We start from the raw sequence: 14,996 nt of genomic DNA, 5'->3' as shown, positions 1-14,996 counted from the left end.
GTTGGAACACTTGGTGCCTGTGGCCAAAACGCGGGAACTGTGCCAAACAGTGTAAAACAAGTTTTACGTGCTGTTGTTTGAAGCGAGGCCCCAGAGCAGGCTTTCTAACTAAAATAATCTGTTGATTTAAAAAACAAAACAAAGCAAAGAGTCTCTGTGGACTTGCAAACAGATCTCTGAGATTTAAAAACTGTCCGTTACTAAAAGCCTCTTCACCCCGAACCATCAGAGCTCTGAGCGAATCTACCTTGTCAGAGGGCACTGCCCCGTTTCTCTTTTTCGATTCAGAAACCTGAGGGTGAAGGCATCGAGTGATACTGTTGAGCACTGAGGTATTTTTTTACCCTTAAATGGGAAAGTCACACAGAAAAGTCAAAGAATACAGTGAAGCCCGTCCATCACCCAGCCACGGTGGCAACTCATGACTAATTCTGTTTTATCTGCTTACCTCCTACCTCCTTAACCCTGGTTATTTTGAAGTAATTCTCAGACATCGCTGTGTATCTAAGCAACATTTTGTCTTTGTTTTAATGAATGCTCGAGGCCATTTGTCGCTGTGCCGAACTAAAGGCCAGACATCTGATTTCCAGTCTGCACCGTGTCACTTACGGGTCCTGTGATCTTGAGTAAGCCCTTAAGCTCTGACCCTCGGTGTCCGCCGACGTGCAGACCGTGCTGCGTCCCGGCTCCCCCGGGTCGTTGTTCGTGAGGCTCTGCGGAGATCACGAGGGAGAGGAACCGGGGCACCGAGTGAAATGGTGCACAGATACAGAGAGCGACTTATCTAATGTATCTGCCACATGAAAGACAGCTTCTTCCCCCTGCTCTTCTCAGCACCGTTAACCAGCCAGACTTGGGGAGCGGTCTCGTTGTCGGTTCCCAGCTCTCTCCCACGTATCCCAGGGGAGATACGTGGCTCCGGGGAGCCATTTCTCTCCAGGCCGGTGGACGTGAAGGTCACGGGCTGAGACGTGCCCCCCGCCCCCACTCCCGCACTGCCGCCGCCCCGTGTCTCTGCCTGCCAGCCTTTCCCGGCCCCGGGGGCGGGGGGCTGCTCTGCGCCCCGTCTTCAGCTCCGTGCTCAGGGGGGCCGCCCGGCCGGCCCATCAGATGAGAGGCCCGTCACGGGGCGGGTTGGCCTGCAAGTGGTTCCGTCCCTTGGGGTCTTTAATTTTAGGCTGTTATTTCCTCTACCTAAAAATAGCGTTTTCTATCTATAGTGCCTAGTTTGGAACAAAACTGTTTGTGGCTCAGAAGTTAGGGCAGCAGACTTCCTGACCGCCCGCCCGCCCGCCGCCCAAGTGTGCGGTGTGCCCTGGGTTCCAGTAGCCTGCTGGGAAACAAGGACCCAGCTTAGCAGGCAGGGGTTTGTTGGTTAAACTAAAACTGAATTTTAAAAGAAAAGGAAATGGTATATATAGAAGTGGTCAGAGGAAAACAGCCTCCGAGTGAAGCAGCCTCGCTTGTCAGAGGGATGGTGTCCTCTTTGGTTGGTGCTGCCCCAGCCTGTGGACTGCCCTGAGTCCCCTCACCCCCGCCTGTGTTTTAAGTTTATTAGTCTATTTTGAGAGGCAGAGACAGTGCAAGCGGGGGGGGGGGGGGGGGCAGGGAGAGAGAGAGAATCCCAAGCGGGTTCCGCGCTGTCAGCGCAGAGCCCGACGCGGGGCTCGGGTTCATGAAACTTCGAGATCGTGACCTGAGTCGAAATTAAGAGTCGGATGCTTAATTGACTGAGACACCCAGGCGTACCTGAGTCCCCTTTTATAAATTGTCCCATCGGAAGGGCATTTCCTGCTCAAGAAGGAGCTGTTCTGTCCTCTTCCTGGGCCTTGGGCTGTCAACCCCGCAACATGGCAGAGCGTGTGTTCCCAGAGAACACTCGCTCTGCTCTCCAGGGGGCCTGTGGCTCTGTGCCCAGGAGCTTGGGAAGTGGTGTCGGGCAGGCCCGGGTGCCTATCTAAGCCGTGGGAACTCTGGGTAAGTGACTGAACCCTCCCCAAGCCTCTTGTAGAGACAGATGATGCTAACGGCTCACATTATGGGTCTGTTCTCACGGTGCTGAAGGGAGGCGGGCTCCTGAGTGGCGCCCAGCACGCATTAAGGTGAATTCCAGCCACACAAGCGTAGGCTCGCCGTGTGTGGCCCAGTTTTGCCGTAGCCCACGAGGGAGGCCCGGGTACAGCCTGCTCCCACGTAGAGAGGACCCGGAGGGGGGGTGACATAAGATCCATAGACCTTTGCTCGGTTCAGACGTGGTGCTGAGCGTCCTGGTTCGGGTGTCTCCCGCTCCCAGAGGAGACAGCAGGGTGGGGCCAGGGCCGGGCTCGTCACTTCTTGGAGCTGGTCGTCCCATGGTGCTGGTGGCGGGTCGGTGGTGTTGACGGACCCAGGTCCTGACTCAGCTCAACATGCAAAGACAGTGACTTGGAAACTTAGCTCGAGCCTGTCTCTTTTCTCAGTTGGCTCAGGATCCTGAAGGGAGGACTGATGTTATGAATTTTCTGAAGCCCGTCAGTCGTAGAACCAAGAAGTGTGTGATTTCATCTTTTATCTCATGCCCTTTATCATGACCCTGGACTCAGGTTCTGGGGCCAAAGGGACCCTCTGACAGTCCTTTGGCCCAGCGTGTTCGCACGGGTCTACAGAACGTAGCTGCTCCACGGGGGCCTTGGGGACAGGGCGGGGAGTGGGGGCACAGCAGTGAGAACAGCTCACCACAAGACCCGAGATCCAGAAGCTCCCGTCTGGTGGGCACCCTTGACGCTTGACGTGCATGTCAGGGATCTTGGCAGCAAGTGATCGATCCCGGTTCTGGCCAACTTCAAAAGAACCGTGTTGGGAGGCTGGTGGGAAAGGGACACACAAGGGCTGGTTGACAGCTAGGGGCCAGGCTGGGGAACGGGCAGGACCCCAGGGGCACGAGGACACAGGATGACCTTACGGCCAAAGCCTTCCTCGCTTCTCTGTGCTTCCTCCCTGTCGGGGCTGAGCTGGAGCCCCCCGGTGGCCCTCCTCTTGTTGCTTCCTAGACTGGCCCACACCTGGCTGCCCTCTGATCTGACCCCCTCATCTTCCTGCCTCCTGGTTCTCTGGATATGGGTTCCTGGAATTATCCTCCTTCCAAAATCACACATATGGGGAAAGACAGTTTAAAAAAAAAAAAAAAAAGCTAGGGTCTGGTTAGGGATGGAAATTGCTGTCGGCAGCTGAAAATTGTGGGCAGATTTGTAGCTGGAGCCAAGGGATCAGGGAAGGCAGTGCTAGAGGAGGCCTGCACTGGGAGGGGGTGGGAGGGGACATGACCGGGACCCCGGGGCGGTGTGTGTGTGGGGGCGGGGGGAGTGAGGGCTGGCGCTATACAGAGGGTTTGGGGGGTGTGTTCTAGACACATGCGAAGCTGGAGGTGAGGTGCAGGGGGTGATGAGAGAAAGGGGGGACTCGCCTGGGGTCCCCCAGAAAGGTAAGGCAGGACTGGTCCCCTAAAACTCAAATCCAGGAGCGGTGTTACTGAACACAAGAGAAGTTTATTCTTAGGGGATGATCAAGAGGGAGACAGCATGGCACAGGGCCTGAGAAACACGCACAGTGTCAGCAGCAGACAGGGACACGGACGTGGCCTCGACGTAGGAAGCCGTGCGGTCAGGGAGGGTAAGAGGGGAGAGAACGTGAGCCGTGGAGCAGGTGCTTGGTTTCTGCAGTGAGCACGGCAGTAGGAAGTGGTTGTTGTTGGTGTTGTTGTTACATGAAAATCCAGTGAAAATGTTCATGGTTCTGAAAACCGGGGCTGGACAGCACGGCACAGGAGGGTGGGAGAGGGGGAAGGGCCGAGCGGTTCATACCCTCCACGCACACAGGGTATCTGGAAACTCCGACGTATTGGAGTGTTTGTGATCTGCCCACAGGGTACATTTTTTCTGAACGACACCCAGGAGTGGCCTTTCCAGTGGAAAATGTGCAGTGTCACTTTCAGAGGGAGGTGGGACTTGCCATTGTGTCATATTGGGTGGACCGAGTGGCTCCTGCCCGGGGAAGAGCCCTGTCACTTGCCCTGTCGGTGAGGGGTGGCTCCCGAGTGCCCGGTCACCACGCAGCCAGGCTCCTGGGTGGGCAGGCGGGGGGCGAGGCTCTGTGGCAGAAAGGGCTTCTAGGCCCTCACGCTTGGTGTGGAAGAGGAAGAAAGGCGAGGCCACTGTGCACCGGGGGCCGCAGAGGACATTTCGTGGAAAAAAGTCCTGTTTGAGCTGGCTTCCGTAAAGAGTAGGCAGAAACGGGGGGGTGAGGAGGAAGAGGCCTTCCAGAAAGGAGGGGGTGAGCAAAGGCCCGGAGGGAGGAAACGCTGTCCAGGCTCCGATCACAGGCTTTGCAGCAGCTGCGACCAAATTCTGTTGTCCCGCTGTCCTCACAGTTCGTGTCCCTGTACCACCTGTGGATACTGTGGCACCCAGTATCAGTAACAATACTGACTTGTTATTTAAACAAGTTTACTTAAAGAGGAAGCTTTGAGGCCTGCTGAGATTTGCATATTAATGTTATGTCATGGTCTTTGTCATTAGCTCCCGTGGGCCCCCCAGTGTCCTCCCGTACCTGTGTCAGAGCTGTCTCCTTTACGTGGCCCACGTGGCTGTGACCTTCACTGCCACCAGCGTGACCTGCTATTTTGTCAGCCTTGACCATGGGCTTAGAAGTCTCTCTCTGTGTAGGAAGCCTGATACAGGTAAAGCTCAAGTGCCTTGGGATGATCCCCTCCTCTGTGTCTCCCTCCTGACGGTGGCTTTGGTCATCAGCCTAGTGGGTGTCTTTCCAGGCCTTTCTCCTGCAGTGTTGTTTCATTGGTTTCATTGTCGTTCCTAAGGTAAGTGGTATCATATTGTCTGTTTTTATGATGGCTCCTTCTCATAAATCTGTTGAAGTTACTTTAATAAATGAAAACAGTAATAAATACTTCTTGTTTAGAAAAAGGATCACAGTACACAGAAGGGTAATTCCAAGACGCAAAGCCGACTACGTCCTTTCTCTGCTTCCCACTCTGAAGGGCTGCCTGTGGCCCGCAGGGGAAGGTGACACGTTGCCCTGGTCTCCGGGGCCCTGCGCCAGGGCTCCCGCCGCCCCTGCAGCCTGGTGGACCCCAGGTCTCTTCCCTCCACTCACTGCAGCCCCGGGCTCTGTCCGCACACCTCCTCCGTGGGCTGGTGGCCCCGGGTCGGGGGACTGGGCAGCGTGGAGGCGGGACAGCACACGGAGCCGGGAAGGGGCCGGAGCCAGCGAGCCCGCCCTCCTCTGCCCCTTGGCCTGGTCACCGAGTTAGGGGAGGCCGCTAGCACCCGCCTCGGAGGGCAGCTGGCAGGATGGACTCACGACCGTGACAAGCACCCAGCACAGCCTCTCACTGGGGGCCAGGGGTGGTGCTCAGTGCGAGCTGCTGCTCTCGCCCTGCTTGTCGTCGGTCTTCACTGCCGCCCGCTGTCCCCGGGCCCAGCACGTGGGGCCTGGCATGGGAGCGTTCGGTACGCGTCCGGATGGCGGATAAAGGGAAGACGGGATGGAGACGGACCCGGCACACGTGAGGCCGTGCGGGCACAGGCTCCGCGTGGGGAGGGGCGCGGAGCAGGGAATCGGGGGCGGCAGGCCGGGGGCTCCCAGCGAGGACAGGGAGAGCGCGGCAGGCTCGGACGCCGTTTCCCGGCCCTTCCTACGCACAGCGCCCTCCCCGTCTGCACACTCAGGGAGGAAGGGGCCACACAGACTGGCGTTCACCCAAGCGGGCCGGGCCCTCGCCTGCCTCTGGCTTGGCTGGCCTGCGCTGGGGTCGACGGAGTGGTTAAGATGGCCACACTTTCTTGACGCCATCCCGTTTCTCTCCAGGCACTGCCGCCGTGGAGGAGCTGGAGGACTTCATCAACAACATCAACAGCGTCTTGGAGTCGTTGTATATTGAGATTAAGAAAGGGGCCACCGAGGACGACGGGAGACCCGTTTACGCGCTGGTGAGTGCACGCCGGCGCCCTCTCGTGGCTCCTGTGAGGAATTGCGGGAGTGGAGGTGCCCCTGCCCCCGCAGCCCCGGAGCCGGGGACGCGGACACAGCCTGGCCCCGCCTCCCCCTCCACCCCGGTTCCGGTTCACTGGTGCCACCTTACGAATCCTCTGCAGTGATCAGGGCCGGGGGCTGTCACCTCAGTGCTCACCTCCCTGCCCCTGCCCGAGCCCCTGCCCGAGACACCGCAGCACGCGTTTGGCTTTGTTTTGTCTGTCGACAGTTGGCTGTAAGAAGTCATCCCAAATGTATGGAATACTAGGATTAAAGGAGGAAAGCGGTTTCTCATTTGGAATAAGACACAGAGGCTGTGAGAAGAGAAACTGGGGGTGGGGGGGCCCTGGGGACTGAGCCATTCACGTTCCAGGAAGCCCCCCGCCAGAGAGCAAGGGGAAGCACAGGTGGGGCAGAACTGAACACCTTAGGCCATTGGAGGAGACGAGGCTCCCCCCCCCCCCCCCCCCAGCCAGGCCCGCCCAGAGAGGGGCCGTAGCCGGGGGTTCCACACTGTTCCAGGGGAGAAGGGTCGTGGAGCTGAGTAACTGCGGAAAGTCGCGGGCTTCGCGGCGCCTTTTGCATTTGAAGCTCCGTTAAGCGTGCAGACGAGTTCCCCAAATGTGTCTGATTTCGGAAGCTCCCGCACCACCTCTGGAAATCTCCGAGAGTCGGGGATTCTGAGCTAGACACCCAAGTCTGTAACATGCGACTGGTCACAAATCCGGGCCCTGTGGCCGACAGCGCCCACACCGCGGCGCTCAGGGACTGGAGAGAGGAGGGGGCTGGGCAAGCCGGGCGGCGAAGGGCGCCGCCTGACCGTCGCACTGACCTGTCTTTTAGGTGAATCTTGCAACGACTCCGGTTTCCAAAATGGCCTCGGATTTTGCAGAGAACGAGCTGGATCTGTTTAGAAAGGCTGTAAGTACAGTATGGTTGTTTATTGGCCGGGCTTGCGACGGGAAACTTGTCGTCTTCGGCGTTAGAAACGGAAACTGCCGTCGTAGAGGGTCACCACCGCGGCCCCAGACGGCCATCTGCGGGGTCCCTGCCCAGTGCGTCGCCTCCGGGCGCCGGCTCGGGAGGGCGCCGTGGCTGCCTGGGAGGGAGCTTGTCCAGATGTGAACCCCGGTCGGTGGAGCACCGGGCGTCGGGCTGTGTGGTGCAGGCGGACCGGCGTTCCCACCCGGTGCTCGCCGCGCCGCCCAGACCCCCGCGGCGGCGGCGGCGGCCGAGGTGCCAGGGAGCTCCCTGGCAAGGCCGGATCCCAGTCCCCGCCCGGACCGCGGCCCACGGCCCGTGGCCGTGCGTGTTACCAAGGGCACCCCGTGGAACCCTTCCTGTCCGCATCGGAGAGGCACTGCTCTGCCTCCCCGGCTTCAGGGCTCTTCCCTCAGCCCCCTTGTCACTCACCCGGCTGCGCGCCGGGTCAAGGCGGTGCTTCTCATCCCGGGCCGCGTTCCGGGAACCGGGAGGTAGGAGCGTCGAGACATCCGGTCTCGTCCACAGCTGGCGGATCCGGGTCTCCGGTGACGGGTCCTAGAATCCTCCCTTTCGAGCCTCCTCTGACGGCAGTCGGCAGCCGAGGTCGAGGACCGGGCTGTGTGACGGCAGACGCTCCTGCGCGTGCGGAAAGCCTGTCTTCCTGGTGGCCCCGCCCCGCCGTGAGCAGTCTCGGGGGCGCGTGCCCGGCAGCCCCTCCTGGCCCGGGCTCCGGCGTCTCTGCGGCTCCCGAGTGTGCCTGCGCCCTGGCTCGCCCGGGCTTTGCTTTCCCGCCCTCCCTGCCTCCAGCCAGCCCCTCGGGCCCCCTGTCCTGCCCGCGTTCGACTAGACGGGTGCCGCCTCGTCATCCACTCGTTCATCCCTCGGCTTCTCTGCCTTCGGGGAGGTGGGGGCAAGGGGGCCGATTCTGGATCCGGGGGCCTGAGGATCATCCCTCTGGCGTGGTGTCACAGGGTGACCGTTGAGACAGAGGGACTGACCATGGTCACGGCCGTTGACGTTCGCTACTAAACTGTCTTCCTGAAGGATTGTTCCAGGGCTCAGCTCTGCCCGTGATCGGTGGTTTCGCGGCGCCCCTGCCAGGATCGGTGTTACTGCTTAAAGGTTGTTTTTGCCGATCTAATAGATGAACGTGGTACCTGTTGTTTCTTCCAGTTGGAACTGATTATTGATTCGGAGACTGGCTTTGCGTCCTCCACAAATATTTTGAACCTGGTCGACCAACTTAAAGGCAAGAAGATGAGGAAGAAGGAAGCAGAGCAGGTGCTGCAGAAGTTTGTACAAAACAAGTGGCTGATCGAGGTACGGTGTCCAGCGGCTTCCCCAGCCTGGCTCACCGTTCAGGCCGGAGAGCAAATTCTCCCCCAAACCGTATCGTATCCGGTGGTCCGCTGAGCCGGGCCGTCTTGGGCCCCTTGTCTGCCTTCACGCCCGCCGTGACGGTACGAGAAGGGCTGGGGCCTCCCGCTCACTCACGTCACGTGTCCAGGAGGCCCGGCCGGAAGCGCAGAGCACGCGCCACCCGGGCTGGAGCCCCCGGTCCGCAGAGGCGGGGCCGTGTGCACCGTGGGTGAGGGCGCCGCTCTGGCGTTGGGCCCGGGACCCGGTGAGGTGGCCTGGAGCCCCTCTCCTGTAGGAGGGGAGGAGGAGTGTCCCCTCGGGGCGGGGATGGGACGGCAGACGGCCAGAGCCTGGTGCCGGGGTCCCAGGGCAGCTGCTGCCACCGTCAAGGTTACCGGTGGTTGTTATCGACGGCGTTGCGTTATTCGGGGCCAGCGCCCTCGAGCCCTCTCAGGGAGCCGGTGGCCCGCCCGGAGCAGGGAGGACGTGTGGGCGAACTGCCGGAGAGGAGCCGTGGTGCCCGGGAAGGGACCAGACTGCCCTGCACGCTCGCGGTTCGAGACCCCCCCCCCCCCCCCACATCTGCTTCTGCTGACCGGAGCGGGGCAGACGTCTCCGTGCTTTCCCACACAAGGCGAGACCTTCGCCCGGAAACCCGAGCCAGACGGGCGCAGCTCTCGCTCGCCGCGGCCTGTGCCCGCGCACGGTGCGCTCGGGTCAGCCTTCGGCTTCCTCGCTCGGGGCCAGACCGTGGCCGGGGACCACTGCTCGTGGCCGACGCGATCGTTCCTTTCCAGGGAGGGCCCGCCTCCAGTGGCCGGAGCCGCGGCGCTCTGGGCCGTTGCCCTCTGACGGGGCGGCCGTCCTGTACTGAGTGCCGCCGATTACTGAGTGCACGAGTGCTCGGCTCCTGAGGTGCTTTCCTGACCGGAGGGGAGGCCGGACGGGCCACAGAGCTGCGGACAGGGGCGCCAGGGCGGGGGTGCCGGTGCCATGGCCACGGGTCCCCCGCTGCCCCACGGAGACGGAGAGCCCCTTTGCTTTGGTTTTAGCTGAACAAACCGCAGCTCCGTGGTCTGGCTGGCGTCCTGCACCCGGCCCTCGTCTGGGCGACTGCAGCTCCCTACTGATTGCTTTGTCACGGGTTTCCTTCCCCTTGGGGGCGTCTGGCAGTACGGAACATTCTCGGGCGGCTCGGGTGATAACTGACTGAGCTGGGTCAGACCGCGCGTGTTTAAGGACACAGGCTGGCATCCTCGACTTGTTCACTGTGCCTTGTTGCACCTGTAGGCGCGCTATAAATTCTTGCTGAGGGGATGGCCACATAGGTAGGGGACGTGCCAGAGGGACAGAATTTATGTAAGACTTGCCAAAAACTATACCAAGAAATGCTCGCTCCTCAGACGAAGAGGAGATGGTAATTGACCTTCGTGAAGAAACACGCTGCAGTCACCTGGTGTTCCACCCCGAGCCGTTCCGGTAGCCCCCGTGCACCTGCTTTGGCCCCGCGAGTTACCGTGTCGCGATGGCAGGGGCCGGAGGCGGGTGGTCGGGGGTCTGGGGGAGGTCCTGAGTGGCCCAGCTAAACCACGGATCCTCGAAGCGTGGGTGTGCTGACAGCCACGCGTCCGCATGTCGCAGGGACCGGCCCGATGCGAGGCCTGAGCTCAGATTGTAGTGGTGAGGCGAGGCCTGGGAGATCTTGGGAGTCTTGGTCTTTGGGGCGGGGGGTGGGCACCTCACCTGCCCCTGCCCCTCCCTGTGACGGCCCCCGAGGATGAGTAGGGTCATGAACAATAAGCACCGGGCACGGTTTCAGGCGCGGGGTAGATGTTGAGTAAACGTGTCTTGGGCCCGACTGTGAACTCGAACTTTTCACTGGGGCCCAGAGCAATCCTCCGTGGTCTCCACGTAGGGTCGACTTCGTCTTCCCCCGGAGGCTTATCACAGGACCACCAAGCACCTAGCCCCAAGGCTCATGGGACACGAGCGCGTCCCTGCGTCCCTGTCCCCACAAGAGCAGAACCGGGCCTGGTGTGGCATTCACAGGCCCACAGTCTGGGGAGGGAGCTGGTCAGGTAGCTCCCTGCGGGCGAGTTACAGATAGAAGGGAAAGGGGGTTGCAGAATGGCTTTGCCCCAGCTGAGGCTACAGGCTGTGTGGGGGGAAGGGGGGGGGGGGGAGGCGAGCACCGGGGCAGGGGTGGTGCCGAGTTCGCCTTGTGGGGAGACTGCCTCCCTCCCCTCTCCGCCCCGTGTCCTCACCGTGGGAGGGGGCCACCCGCAGACTCGGGATCCGCGCCCGTTGACTCACGGGTTCGGGGAACCCTCCTCCGGTCCCTTTTGGGTCTTGGCCCAAGTCCTTCCACGCGTGAGGCTCTGCCGAGGGGCAGGCGGACGCCGGCCGTGCGAGGGGCACCCGGCCCCGTGAGCTCGCGGGACCCGCGGGGCTGCGGGACCGCAGGGAGGGGAAGGGGCTGGAGAGCTCACCGCCCCCCCGTCGTGCCTGCAGAAAGAAGGGGAGTTCACGCTGCACAGCCGGGCCATCCTCGAGATGGAGCAGTACATCCGGGAGACGTACCCCGACGCCGTGAAGACCTGCAACATCTGCCACGGCCTCCTCATCCAGGTACCCGCGGGCCCCGCCCCCGCCCCCGCCCCCGCAGACCCGGGGCATCCGAAGGGTCTGGGGCCACCACGACAGCGCCCGCCTTGCCTCCCCTCGCCCCGGGTCCCCCGGTTCCAGTCCCGGGGCGCGCTTGATTTTGTTTTCCCCCGGAAGGGCTCTCAGGAGCCAGGTAGCCCGCGTGGCCTGGCAGTGGCGTGGCCGGCGTCCCGCCGCGTCGGGCACTGTTCTGTGTCGCGCTGCCCGCCTGGCGGGGCACGTTCGGGGCTTCCCCCCACCCTCGGTCTCTCTCTACGTCGTCAGCTCCGCTCCCGTGAGCCTCTGTGCACCTGTACCCTGGGCCACCTGGTGATTATTTCCCTGGGCCGGAATTTCTGGAACAGAGTACACGGTTTTGTTTTTTGTGTTTTTTTTTAAGTTTTATAGTTTTATTTCTTCGAGAGCGAGACAGATGCAAGGCGGAGGGGCAGAGAGGCAGGGAGAGCGAGAATCCCAAGCAGGCTCCAGGCCGTGGGCACAGAGCCCGACGTGGGGCTTGAACCCACGAACCGTGAGATCGAGCCCCGAGCCAAACCAAGAGGCGGTCACCTAACCGACTGAGCCACCCAGGCACCCCCCCTCCCCCCACGTGTTTTCGTAAAGCCTCCGACCCACGTCCAAAAAGCGGGAGGCGTGAGGGCCGCGTGTGCCCGGACCCCGCGTTTCTGAGGCCGCCTGGCCGCGCCGCTGCGCTCCGGCCTGTGGCATCCCGAGCACCCTCTGCCTGCGTGCGTGCGTGGGACTCTCTACTAAAAGTTCCTAGAAGCCCTCGCGCTGAGGGCCTAGGGGTCATCGTCACCCGTCTGTGGTGCGGAGTGCGGAGCCTCCGGAGCCTGCCAGCCGTCCTGCCCGCCGCTCGCCGGAGGCGCGTGCCCGTGGAGGCGCGTGCCCGTGGAGGCGCGCGCAGCCGCTCAGCCCTCGCCCTTCTGGTTTCAGGGGCAAAGCTGCGAGACCTGCGGCATCAGGATGCACCTGCCGTGCGTGGCCAAGTATTTCCGGTCCGCCCCGGAGCCGCGCTGCCCCCACTGTAACGACTACTGGCCCCACGAGATACCAGGTTCGCGTCCCTCAGGCGCTCGGGGGCAGGCCGGGTGGGGGGGGGGGGAACACCCGGGGACGGGGAGCCCTCTCCGCCCGTGTGGGTCTGTCCGCGGGTCCCCGGCCCTCCAGGGGAAGCCGCTCCCGCAGTAAGCAGACGCCTGTGTTCGCACACGCTTGCAGGGGCCCTCAGAACGCAGCGGAAACCCCCTGGCTCATGAGGCTCATGAGGGTCTAGACGAGACACCCGCACCCCCTGCCCTGCCCCCGGCAGCTGCGTGCGGGTGGGAGGTGAAGGCGGTGCCCATCCCTCCCCGGCCGCAGTGCGGGGTCAGCAGGGAGGGCCGAGGCCGCCACCTGCCCTGCCGCTCACGGTATCTTCCGGCCCCTTCCGTGTACAGAAGTCTTCAACCCCGACAAGGAGCGGGAGGCCGGGACCTCCAAGGCGAACAAAAAACCCTCGCGGTCCAGGCAGCACTAGCTGGCGGGCCCTGTTCGGAAGAGAAGCGTCAGCGTCTCCCGTCGCACCGAGTCCCCTTGCTGCTTCGTGTTCGCTCCTTAGCAGGTCTGGAATAAAAGTTGCTAAGGAGTCGTGGCTGCGGCCTCAGTCTGTGGTTGTGCGGGTCGCTTCACGTTGTGGCTCTTCCCTTCCTGGGCTCCCCCTTAACTGAGAGCCCGCCTGGGGGGTTCGGGAGCGTCAGGCAGGTAACGGAGAGCATCCCCACCGACTTACTCAGAGAAGGTATTTCTTGGGACGTACCAGGAAGCTTGTGGAGATGACCGGAAGGCAGGAAAACCAGCGGAGAAAAGAGCGACCTTGGAACCGGGGGTCTGGAAGGGCTGGGTAGTTCAGACAGCCCGCTGCCTGCCTGCCTGCCTGGCCAGGTGCTTTGGCCCGCGAGGAAGGGCAGAGTCATCGCACACAGGTGCAGACAAGTCCCAGCTGTCAGGAAGCCCTGAGCACCTGGTCCCTGGGGACCCCCCCCCCCCCCCCAGCTTCTGGTCTCCCCTGCATTGATTCCAACGTGAACTTCCCGAAGACTCCTACCAAAACCCTCACGCGCAATTCTCGAGACCCTGCCTGGCGCTCCAGGTTTTGGACATCGGGCCGTTGCCCGCCTCCCTGCACAGCCCGTCTTCACTCGGTTCCCTGCCGACACCGCTCGCTGGGTCACCGGACCGGTGACGCTCACGGCTGTCCCGCTTCCTGGGGCCTCCCCTTCCGGCCCTTGTCACACAACAGCACGCAGACCTGTCTCCCTGGCCCGGCGCCCTTGTCCGTCCCAGTGCTGGCTGCACCGGGCCCCCTCCGGCCGCCCAGTTCCCTCTGCTCTGCCTGCACGGCTCCTTCCTCTCCCCCAAGGGCTGGGCCTTCCTGCCCCGGGGCTGCTGCACCTCCTGCGGGGAGGCCCCCCTCAAACCTCACTGCCAGTTTGAGTGTCCCGGTCATTCTGGCTTATTCACATGTCTACGGTAAATCGTGTCCCCGTCACCCTGTTCCGTTTCCTTCGTGGCACTCGTCACTACCTGCACCGTCCCCCTCCTCTCCGGACCCCCCGGGCCCTAGTGACCACCAGGGCGGGGCCCCATCCGGCCGGAGACCGTGCGTGCCTGTGTGGGACCGGGTCCCGAGCAGGTCCCTGTGTCTCAGGTGGACGGGTGGGGTGACGGCGGCCTCGTGCCTGCCCCTCCTCGGCTGTGCCAGCAGCCGGCGAGCACTCTTATTCCCAGTGGACCTTCGCCCACGTTCCTCGGGGCTGAAGCAGCCCTCTGCTAGCCTAGCTGGTGCTGCCGGCAGCCCGGGAGCCTTGCCCGGAGAGCACGCGAAGGTTTTATCTTTTGCCGTCTTGCCACCAGACAAGGGACGTCCGCTGCAGGTGGCCGGGCGTCCGTACCGTGTTTTAACGCCCAAGTCCTCGTCCCTAACTTCAGAATCCCTACGTTACAGACGGGCCTCTGCTCGTCAACAGCGGCTTGGGGCAGAAGCGGGGAGCCGGCCGGCCAGGAGTCACGGGTAAGACGCTGGAGCCACACGGCCGCCCTTCGGCTGGGGAGGGGTGTCAGTGACGCAGTCAAGCCCCTGCCGTTCCTCACGGACAGCCAGTGAGCCAGACGCGGTGGCAGCCCTGGTTTATGCCTCGATACCTTTGCCATTTGGTATTAATTCATCTGCAGAATTTGGCAAATAATTGTTAATAACGCCAGACAGGGGAGCAAGCAGTCCCCACAGAGCCCTCGATTTCACTTCCTAAATAGCTCGTCTTTGCCTCTGCCCTCCGTGCCCAGTGCTGCACCCCGACCGCACACCCTCTCCTGCAGGAGTCAGCGTGTGCCCGACCCCCTCCCTGCCAACACCTCCCCTGCGCCATGCATATTCTGACGGGGTCCCGCTCAACTCGAGCCCCCGGACCTACGTGATGAAGCTCCGATGCCCTGGCCTGGTGGCAGAGGACGCGAGCGGCTAGCGTTCCGGCTGCCCACCGACGCTTCCCTGTCCCTCTCGGTCACCTGCGGTGTGTGTTAGCCCCAACCCGGGCGGCCAGGCTCCGGCTCCAGGAACTCGTGGGTCCCGGGCCCGCCCGAATCTTCCCTGGGGCCTCTCAGCCTGAGGGCCCCGGCGCTGCAGGGACGCGGAGCTGGCCCCCGGGCGGAAGGCTCTCTGCGGGACAGAACGAATGAGACCGAGGGGCAGGGAGGGGGGCCGCCGGGGGCCGCGGATGGCTGTTTCTCGACTGGGGAACTGGCTACCGGGCGGGTGCACGTTGAAAATTCGGCAGGCTAGGAGAGGCAGGCACCTCCCTGCAGGCAGGTCAGGCCTCCGTGACAACAGCCGAAACCCGTCTGAGCTGAGCCAGCCGATGAGGACCCTCCCCTGTGACCTGCACCGCCTCTCCAGTCTGCGGGCCGTGGCGCAGTCACGACGA

The 14,996-nt window shown here is 62.6% G+C and overlaps 1 protein-coding gene across 3 annotated transcripts in view; it reads left to right on the top strand.

Moving 5' to 3' along the window:
* Positions 1–12,661, top strand: part of NSMCE1 (NSE1 homolog, SMC5-SMC6 complex component) — a 31,341-nt gene extending 18,680 nt beyond the window's left edge. For all 3 annotated transcript variants that reach the window (XM_053894518.1, XM_053894520.1, XM_053894519.1), the window contains 6 exons: positions 5,863–5,984; positions 6,871–6,948; positions 8,185–8,331; positions 10,882–10,998; positions 11,971–12,091; positions 12,474–12,661. In XM_053894518.1, coding sequence (XP_053750493.1) covers positions 5,863–5,984; positions 6,871–6,948; positions 8,185–8,331; positions 10,882–10,998; positions 11,971–12,091; positions 12,474–12,553 — 665 coding nt within the window. In that variant the 3' untranslated portion in view covers positions 12,554–12,661. The remainder of the gene's footprint in view (positions 1–5,862; positions 5,985–6,870; positions 6,949–8,184; positions 8,332–10,881; positions 10,999–11,970; positions 12,092–12,473) is intronic.
* The last annotated feature ends 2,335 nt before the right edge of the window (positions 12,662–14,996 follow it).

Source organism: Panthera pardus, unplaced genomic scaffold (assembly GCF_024362965.1).
Source record: "Panthera pardus isolate Hobbes unplaced genomic scaffold, ASM2436296v1 HiC_scaffold_5, whole genome shotgun sequence".
Taxonomy (NCBI): Eukaryota; Metazoa; Chordata; class Mammalia; order Carnivora; family Felidae; genus Panthera; species Panthera pardus.
This window is presented reverse-complemented; position numbering and strand designations above follow the sequence as displayed.